The following is a 10,263-nucleotide window of genomic DNA, read 5'->3' on the forward strand; positions in this document are numbered from 1 at the left end:
AGAGAGACAACTAAAATAGACATCTTTTTTTCCACACACTAATAAAACAATGAAGACAACAAAGGTTCGCCCTTAGAATACATAATCTTTATTGTGAGGTCAGTGTCAAGTAATGAAGTTACAGCTCTGCAATGGGCTTATGGGGCCAGTATGGGTGTTTGACTTTGTCCAACTTTGTCTCGGGGAAGACGCTGTTGAGGTCCTCGATGGTCATCTGATCGAAGGGGATCATGTTCTTAAATTTAGCCAGCTGAAAACACACAAAGCAGAAAAGAAGTTTTTAAACACCATAACACACTCATGGTGCATTTGAGCAAATAAGCCAACTACTGTCTCACCTCTTCTTCATACTGAGCAATGCGGGCCTTGGATCCTTCAATGTAGGCTTGTGCACTTTTGTTCTGTTGGAGAAGAGTGAATTATGAATTTGAAAGAGCAAAAAGAAGAAGAGATTTGGGATGCAGCTCCCTCTGTTTTAAATGTCAATTTGTGTTTAAACAATTTTGTGACCTTTGGAAAATTCTTTGCACATTTACAATTCTTATTATTAAAATATGTACACATGGTATGGCTGCCAATTCTTCTTTCATCATTACAGTTTCCAGATAAAAATGTTCTTACTTTTAAGCTAAACATGCAAATACATTAATTTGTTTGATCTCGCCACTTACAGCCTCAGCCTCCTGCGCATTGATGGTGCTTGTCTGTGTGTCAGTGGGCTCAGGAATCTGCAGTGCTTTAAACTGTGTGAAGGAAGAATAAAAAAGTAAAAGATAGAATTTAATAACACAGGGAATTTAAGCTCTACTTTTTGTGTCCCACTCAAAGCTAGTCTGAGACTGTCAGACTACACATAAAAATGGATAAAGCATTAATGCTTCCTCCCATGGTAAAAAAAACTGGGAGTTGGGAGCCCCATGTTATGGCAAAGCATGTGCTAATTTTTATTTTTATTTTTTAATTATAGGCAATACAACTTGGAATCTAAGGTATTTCAATTGCAGGATTATTTTGTGCCTGCAACACGCTTGTTTTTGAGACCGGTTTTGAGTGCTGCAAACAAGGAACATGAGCTTTGGAGAAAAAAACAAAACAAAACACTTTCTAAAAGTAGTGGGTCCTGACTCGTTTTCGTGATCTGTTAACTCACTGTTATATGTAAAAGAAGGTTTTCAAAATAATCTATGCTGTGAAAAACTAAGTACACTATTGATTGAATAGCCTGTAGAGCCACCTTATTAGTAATAAGGTGAAGTAATCATTTTACATTTGTTAATGCATAATTCTCTTAATGTCCCACTGACAGCATTTTGATCATTTTGAGGTCTGTACTTAGACTGGGTCACTCCAAAGCCTGGATTTTTTTTTTTCAGATGGCCTCACGTTTGACTCCAGAATACTTTGGTAAACACTCAGTGACTGTAAGACATTCCGATCCTGTGGCACCAAAGCAAGTCCATATCATTAGCCCTCCACAGTTGGTATGAGGCATTTGTGTTGATATGCTGTGTTTTGTTTTTGGTAAATGTGAAACTGTAAATTATGGCCAAACATCTCCACTTTGGTTTCCTCTGTATAAAAGGACAGGAGTCATGTGGTATGTTACGATGCAACTTTCCAAACTGAACTGTTCTTTTTAGAGAGAAGAGTTTTTCTCCTGGCAGCCTTTCCAAATAAACCATAGTTTTTTGGTCTTTTTCTAACTGTACTGTCATGAACTTTAACATGTAAACATGCTACTGAGGCATGTAGAGTCTGACATGTGGCTGTTGGGTTTTTTGCAGTTTCTCTAAGCACTGCACGCTCTGAACATAGAGTGAATTTGCTGGTCCACTCCTGTGAAGATAGTAGGATTGTGTTAATATGACACTGAAGTTTTAAAACTGTTAAAACTTCTGCTTTAATTGGGGTTTTGAAGATATGTGGCCACCAACCATGTGACTTAACTTGTGACAATGCAGAGTCAAGTAAATAAGGCTCCAATCACACAGATCTAAAGACTGGTCTGCTAACCATTTGGCAAGCACCAGTGCCCTACCAGGAATAAGTGGTTGCTGGAAGTTGATGGCTGTCACCGGGAAAATGACTGTGCATGATGTATGAGAAATCTCAATCGAGGTGGTCACACTTGTTATTTGATTGGTTAATCAAGCGCATTTGATTATACTCTATAAATCTGTCAACAAAATATTTTCAGTGCAATCAAAATTTCTCCTGTGCAATAATTGAATATTTATTTTATTATTGTTTTTAAATATGTACCACTGGCTTTATATTCATTTATTTATTATACTTGACTCTTTTTAATCTTTGTACTGATGTTTTTTATGTCTTTATGTGATCTTGTGCAACGTAATTTTGCAGCGTCTTTGAGGTACTGCTAAGTGAAAGCAAATCTTGAATTAGCAGCACCTGACTGCCACTTACCCTCTTATTTTCAATGGAAGATGTAAGGGTGTACTTAATTTTTCACAGGGATTCATGTAGTTATGTGAAAACTGATTTGATTTTACAGCCACTACAATGGGGCATTACAGGACAATCTTTCATAAAATGAAAACACAATTTTAATTATGTGAAAAATTTTCAGAGCAGCTAGACACAACATTAAAAATGCCACAAACAACTTTTTAAAAATGGCATTCTACACACGCTCTATTTGGTGCTTTAATATTGACTAATAACCTGCTGAGAAAAGCTCACCTTTTTCTCAAACTCATCAACCATCCCGGCTTTGGCCACTGCACTCCTGTAGAAGCTCCAGTCAATAGCCACAGGCTTTTCTGGCAAGGAGGCTAGCCTGGTAGGGAGGAGAAGAGCAAAAGAGAAACCCAAGTAGATGATATTTAAGGTGCAAAGAGCAAATAAAATGGACAACAGAACTGTTCACAAGTTAATACAAATGCAAAATTCAGTGATGATGCTTCTAGGAGACAAATTAATGCAACCGCCCACTTTAATTATTATAATGATGGTATAAATTAAAGTCTGCAAAGAATAATGAGACAGCCGCTTAATTTTCTATTAAATCTCTAACATAAATTTATTCATTAAATTGATGTCATGCAGTTACTAAGGTGATGCTTTTTTTTCTCTGATGTTTTTTATAATCACTGGAAACCAAAATAATAACTGAGATTAAAATGAAATTATTCACCCAGGCCTTAGTCTGCAGGTTATACAAGATGACATGTCAACTTGATCAATCTGTTTTCTACTGGCTGGGTGACCCAGTCACTGTTATCGCTGCTCTCCATGTCATTAAGCCATGTCTTAAAAAGAGTTTCTTGTTCCAACACATTCCAACTCCTTAAGTCTCCCACAAACACGGCTCTCTCTACAACCACAAATAGAATGGAATTATGCAGGAAACATTGCAGTTTAAATAACACATCCCAGTGTACTACAGTCAGTTGTTTTGTACTACTGATACTTCCAGCATCAGTAGCGTACAATGTGTACAAGATGAGCCGTTCAAGCAGCAATAATTAAGATAAATATCTACCATTTGCACTATTTGCTGTGTTCTCTTGAAAGCAGAAAACATCTTCTTTCTACTAAAGCTGCAGCGATTGATTGATTCGATTATAAAAAATTCTCGACAAACATTCGATGCTTCGTTTAACACTCTGTAGCGTGCTACCGTCGCCATGAAAAAGTGATGCATATTTGCCACTAAAAACATATTCAGAAGCTGCATGTGAATAAAAGGTTTGTCAACATTAAGCCCAGGTAGCCTCCAGTTTTAAACAAAAACACTGATAACACAATGGCAGCAGTGATGATGATGCTGGCCCAGCTTAAGGTGGAGCCAGAGTGTTTACGCACAGCTAAGAGGCGGAGCCGTTACCATTATGGTGAGCTCAGGTTTAGTGAAAGAAAACATGTTTTCTAACATCCAAAAGATCTGCACAGTTCCTGTGTTCACCCTTAAATCTTTTACTGGGAAAACCTAGCAGGAGTACTTCATCAAAGCATGTGATCAACAAACTCTGATGTTAAGAAAAGCCAAGTTTGCGGCTGCTCAATCCACAGACGTTTGTTTTACACTGGGAGAAATCTGCAGTAATCCTCCAGAAGTTGAATTAAAACAAACAGATGACCTGTTAACTTAATCTGATTATTGAGAGTTTACTTGATTGGGTAATCGACAGATTAGTCGATTGATAGCTGGAGCCTAATTTCCACACATTGGAGATGATGATGTATAACATAGTGAGAGGTGTATATCATACTTGGCAGAGATGCCATCACTGCGAGTCTTCAGTGCATTGAACATGCCACGCTGGTTGGGTGGAACTCGCTCGGCAAATGCCACCCAGTCAATGGCCTTCAGGGCTACACGACGGCCTGCCATCTCGACTGTCTGAAAACAGAAAGGACACATGTTTTTATTTATTTTAAGTATTGAATTAAAATGTCAACAATCATCTAGACAAATCTTGTCAACATGTGTTTTGGTCAATAATTAGTTTGTTTGTTGAGAAACAAACAGAAAACAGGAAAATCGTCTGTTGATGAGGAGGATACCTGGTTTGAGGCACCACAATGAGAAGACTACTTTTATTTTACAACTGGATTTCAAAACTTACACAAGCATCATACAGAAAAATCATCTGAGAACCTTGCCTTTCACTCCTGCTGCCATCCTTCTGTCAAACATTACCACCAACCCTGCACACTTCTTCGCCTCTCTTGTACACTGTCTGTTGCTTTGGTTGGTTGACCCCAGGTATTTAAGATTCACCAATTCCTTAGACTAAAATCAGAATAAACTTAAATATGTAAGCCTAAAATTTTAATATACATTTCAAATGCATTTGCATAACGTAGGTTAAACATAAGGACAAATGAAAGGCATATTCCTCACTCAATAAATAAAGAATGAATGTATATCATTAAGGAACGAACGGGTATACAGTTATTTTCATGTTTCCTTAATTTATGCTTGCATACTGTGCGTGGCATTCAGTGTATAAAACCCGATTGAATTGAATATATAAAATATAAAATTGAGTGTCTAGTGATTGCAGCATTTGGAAAGACATTTGCGTTTACATAAAACTGACAGATGAGGAGTACCTTAAATTGTTAAATGAAATAACTTTCAGACAGTAAATATATATTACATGTTCACTTTCAAGTTATTGAGAGTGGAGAGATATTTTGCTGTACGCCGAGATATGAATAAAATACTTCAACTCAATGTCCTCATTTCGCTGGACCCAGAGGTCCAGAGTTTCTCCTGGTCCTCTGGGTCACGGTCAGACAATATGAAGCCTGTTGAAGCTAAATAATTGTTGTGTCTTGATGAAATACACCCAAGTTATTCGTAGCGCGTTTTATATTTTTTAAAGATAGTTGCAGTGGCACCGTCCGTGACGTTTTGCTCAATTTAAACACTCAAAACCGGCCAAAGGTAGCTAACTCTGTTAGCTTGCTAGCCAAGGTCAGAGGACTCCGTCTATGACACCGGGACTTTGACAAAACACGAATGTGGCCGGTCAGGCTACTTTTCCATCTTCCATCCACCGACACATGCATGACCCCAACTAACCATTATTTAAGAAATTATTATCAGATATTCTTTCAATCAGTCACCCCTTCTCTGTACTCACCTCGCTGCAGTGTTGTCTGTGACAGGACGGACCAACGGAAGAGCCTTCTTCATCAGCGCCTTGAGCCGCAAATCGGCGCCACCGCCCTCTGCTGGACAGGCTGAGTAATCACAGCCTGTCTTCATGCGTTTCCTTTTCTTTCCTTTTTTTCATTTGCAAACTTTCGCAATTATGCGATCCAGCTTCTAGAAGCCAATTTCTAGAACTGTGGGCTTAAACAGTGAGTAATTATTAAATAAATAAACCCTAAATCTCACTAACTCTAAGCCTTTGGTTTCTGTTTCTTTTTTGTAAAAAAGAAAAGAAAAGAAAGAAAGAAGGGGGGTCTAACTAATTTAATTGAAGGCAGATTAACAAGAACAAATTAAAAATTGAAGAAAAGCGGGAACTTTTGAGGGTTTGGTTCAATTATGGGGGAAATGTGTCTATTAACTCTATATTCCAGGTAATTATATTGGCCTTAAGAGTTTACCAGTGTCCCACAAGTGTAACCAGGCAATAAATGGAAACAATAAAATGCATCAATTCCAAAACCAAAGCCATCATTAAAAATGTGAGATTTTCCCAGAAACGTGGCGCAATTGGTGCAACCTGTAGGTTAGACAGATGAATGTCACTTGGTTACTTGATGTGCGCAGCAAAGATAAAAGGTTTCCTTTATCCTTAAAAATCCACATCCTTTGAGTCGGTCGTGGGAAAAATGTGTTTTTTATATTTAAAAGTAAAATAAAAGTGTACTATCTCCAATAAACTGTATCATCGCGACAAACTGAGATTCAAGTAATCTTTTTAGGATTTACAGACCAAACTGTTTTCGCTTTAAAATGTAAATAAGGAAAACAAAACAATACGCTATGCTCTTTATTTATAAATTACGAAAGGTGCACAATGTGGTAAAAGTAAGCGGATCTGCACTGAAAATCAAACAGCTATGTGGTCATTCCCAAATCAGATAATTAAATGCGTGTGAATGCGATGAGGTTGTCAGGTAAACGTTTTGCACACTTATAAATCACATAATAAAATATCTAAATAAAATTTGAAAAACATTTAACTAACAAAGCTTTTCCGCTGCACTGCACAGTAAAAACCCGCAGAACACACGGAGGCTCCAGAGGTCAATGGCGATATTAACAGAAAAAAAAAGTGAGTCAAGCACTTATCAATTCTTGGATAATGTTTATTTACTAAAATCAGTTTTTACAAGTTACTGCACATTTTGATAGACTCATGTATGTACACAGTACAGATACAAAGATATTCAATAAATACCACTTCTCCTGCCCTTTAAGCGAGACTGCAGGACGTTTAAGAACACTACAAATTTTATTTACATTTACAGCAAAATTCATCAAAGTAAATCTAATATCACTCCCATAAAGGCCACGTTGTGAAGGTTAAAAAAACTAATACATGTATTTTTTTCCTAAAATATAATTCTGTCTCCGTTCTTTAAAAAGAATGATAGAAATCGTGACAATAATACAGATATTAACACAGCAAAAATGGACAACGCTACCCGATAACAGAAAAAATATTCATATCTTGAATGAGGAATTCAAGTGATGATAAAGAGAGTACACTTCGGGGTCCTAAGGCACTGACACCAATTAAGTACTTTTCTGTTGCTTTTATTAATGTCCCCCAGCTTTAGAGGATTATTGCCTTTAGATCCGGACACATTTAATTGCCCAGTTGCTACTGGAGAGCACGGAGGACAGGCTGGGATGAAATATTTAAGGCATGTCATCTACTGTGTGAGTAGATGACATCTGCTTATGGAGTTTTGCTTAAGAAAATTAAGGCCAAGAATCCACGATTCTCAGAAGTGGACACAAAATGAGAGCAAGTGACCGCACTCGGAACGATTACGCACACGTTTATACACCGGTATTCGCCACTTGTCGTATTTGTCTTCGGTTTTGGAGTTTGGGGGGAAAATAGTCTAAACTCCAAAACTTTTTAATTGTGCTGTGGCCAAGAGCACACACGCACACACACAGGAACATTATTAAGACAAATAGTACATCCCATAAGTGACGGGTCCACTGAACAGTCCTGGCACAGGCAGACTGGGTCTCGGGAAGGCGTTTGAAGGGCCCCAGGATGGAGAGCTCATGTGCGCTCCGAGGGGGAAAGGCAGCGCGAATGCAGGCAGGACGGGCTTGGAGGCTAACTTAAACTTTTCCAGCTCGGCCTCCTGAAGTCTCTTGGCTTTGGCCCTCCTGTTCTGAAACCAGATTTTGACCTGAGTCTCCGTCAGGTTGAGAGAGTTGGAGAACTCGGCTCGCTCTGCGATGGAGAGGTACTGCTTCTGGCGAAACTTGCGCTCCAGCGCCAGGAGCTGGGAGGTAGTAAAGGGCGTGCGAGGTTTCCTGTTGTTTTTATGCTTCCTTAAAGTACACTGAGTTGGACTTGAGCTTCCTGTCACAAAGAAATTGCAAAGAGAAAAAGCTGAGGTTAGATTAAATCGGAGTTTAACTGAAGCGGGATTGTCACAGCAGGTGAACATAAGAGCCCTCGCCACTGGATACAAACACCAGCATAACGCAGCTTACACACACTGATAAATACACTGCAGTATATTGATGTTGACAAAATAACCTGCATCACACACTGTCACATCTTTGTGGAATCAAAGGCTTGAGCACATACTCAGATTTTCTGCTTTCATTTATGACTTTTTAAATGTTTAAAAGTTGTTTTATTTATTTATTTATTTATTTATTTATTTATTTTATAGATAACAAGACATATATGGCATCAAATGGTAAAGGGTCGGTGCAGCAGAGAAGCGAGTGTTTCTTGAGCTCAGATGCAAAACATATTTCCATTGTTATGCATTTATTTACCTAACAAATGACCAAATAAAAATAGTATTTACGCATCATACGTGTGTAGGAAACAAAAAGGCGTCTCACAGTTAAACTTGTTATGCAGCTCCTATAGAGAGGTGGATAAATGCAGTTTATTTTTGTTTCTGATAACTGCAGAGGGACGGACTTACGGGGAGGTGTAGAAAAGGAGGACGTCTGGAACCAAGTGCTCTGATCTTTCTCACAAAACTGTGGACTGTCTTCGCTGGAGCTACTGGAAACACCCTGCGAGCTCTCAGCCGATATCTTCCTCTCCGCGTAAAAAGTCCTTGGAGAGAGATGTTCGCCTTGCCCAGCCACGGGCTTCGGAAGGACCAGAGCTAAATCTGAGGACGAGTAAGAAGTCCGACAGGTGGTCTTCTTGGAAATCAATGACTCGACGCTAAACGGGAGGCTGCTCCGCTGGAGTTTGTATCCTTTCTCGGTTGTCATGTCTTTGGGTTGCAGTTCCTCGCTCTCCGTATCCGTCTCCTCTTTTTGATGAAGCTGTTTGGCGTCTTGGGACGGCGACCCCTGCACAGGATTCATCATGATACAAGGGGATGGGGCCATGCACCTCCGTGCGGCCCGTTTAGAGGAATTACGTGGCTGAGGGGTACGGTGTCCAATGTGCGTCTTTGCGCTGTCAGCGGTGCCCAGTAGCTTTTTACGCGCTGGACGGGATCGTCTATAAAAGGACAGGGGCTGTCCCCCTCCCTGCTTCGACCAATCATCTCGTCAAGTTGGCCTCGTGACGTCTCAGAGTGTGGTTTTGATTGGCCTGTAGCCTTCCAAGAGAACATCAAGAAGGCTTTGAAAGGAAGGAGACGTTAATCATACAGACCCCATGCGGTGCGGGACTATTGATGGCTCTCACAAAGTAGCTTAGACCAATTTTAGTGCAATTAACCAGTGGGGAGGACTCTCTTGACCATTTACATCCTTTAGCAGAGCACTTCCATCGGTTGTATTAGTTTAATTACTCTCTTACTGTAAAGCTGAGCAAGGGCTAATGAGTTACGTGTCGATATCAAAGTCGTACTTTTATCAAAGAGATTAAAATATATTTTGTGCCCCAAATTAAATATAATAAAAGCAAATCCATTTGTCAATGAATAACCTGCCCGTAAGTGTATATTATAGAAATAAAAGTAAGTGAAACAGCTTAACAGAAATTCCAATCAGAAAGAGTGCGAAGCCAGGATAGAAATTGATTAGGTATGAGTGTTGGTCACACAGCATTGCAGCAATTTAAGGCCTGTCAGGAGCTCTTCTCCTTAACAATAGCCTCGGTTGAGAAGCAACAGGCGTTTTCTTTCTCCAGGTCATACTATTTAATAAGCCAGACAAGTTGTGTTTTGCAAGGCGCCAGACTCGGCAGGATCAAAAAGGAAGATACCTCGGGGAGAAAAGGCAACGGTTAACTCCACTTAACCAATTGTCCTCCGAATATTTCATAGTCCAGTGCATGGAGCTGGGTGGAAACAGGCGCTGACAGTTAACTGTTTCACGTCTGGGTTCATTTTTCCAGTCATCTGGACATATTTTGTTATGCGAAAAAAAATCTACAGCAAAAAATAAATTAAAAAAGAAAGAAACCTTTTGAAACTATTATAATGTGAAAATGTTCATAAAATGAGAAACATACCCATGATACTGAATGAGTATTCTTAGCTTGGAAGTTTTTACCATTGTAGTTGATAAAGTTAATTTCTGTTCATCACTGAGTTTATAACTGTTTTGTCATAAATCCTTTTTTGAGTGGGGTGCTTTAAATAGGATAAAATAGA

The 10,263-nt window shown here is 39.1% G+C and overlaps 2 protein-coding genes across 3 annotated transcripts; both read right to left on the reverse strand.

Moving 5' to 3' along the window:
- Positions 1-65: 65 nt before the first annotated feature.
- Positions 66-5,773, reverse strand: LOC113023899 (ATP synthase peripheral stalk subunit d, mitochondrial-like). 2 transcript variants are annotated; one of them, XM_026170347.2, is made up of 6 exons: positions 5,619-5,773; positions 4,236-4,366; positions 2,704-2,800; positions 672-743; positions 339-401; positions 66-250 (listed from the first exon to the last, which is right to left on the reverse strand). In XM_026170347.2, exons 2-6 carry the CDS (start codon positions 4,355-4,357, stop codon positions 119-121), a joined length of 486 nt encoding a protein of 161 aa, XP_026026132.1. In that variant the 5' UTR covers positions 4,358-4,366; positions 5,619-5,773; the 3' UTR covers positions 66-118. The 2 variants fall into 2 exon arrangements, with proteins under 2 accessions (XP_026026132.1, XP_080158500.1); XM_080302374.1 differs by lacking the exon at positions 5,619-5,773 and adding an exon at positions 4,630-4,757.
- A 1,007-nt stretch (positions 5,774-6,780) lies between these two features.
- LOC113023250 (homeobox protein MSH-C-like) lies at positions 6,781-9,583 on the reverse strand. Its single transcript, XM_026169274.2, has 2 exons — positions 8,626-9,583; positions 6,781-8,042 (listed from the first exon to the last, which is right to left on the reverse strand). The coding sequence occupies exons 1-2, from the start codon at positions 9,044-9,046 to the stop codon at positions 7,630-7,632; spliced, it is 834 nt and encodes a 277-aa protein (XP_026025059.1). The 5' UTR covers positions 9,047-9,583; the 3' UTR covers positions 6,781-7,629.
- Between the last annotated feature and the right edge of the window lie 680 nt (positions 9,584-10,263).

This window comes from Astatotilapia calliptera, chromosome 6 (genome assembly GCF_964374335.1).
Source record: "Astatotilapia calliptera chromosome 6, fAstCal68.1, whole genome shotgun sequence".
Lineage (NCBI taxonomy): Eukaryota > Metazoa > Chordata > Actinopteri > Cichliformes > Cichlidae > Astatotilapia > Astatotilapia calliptera.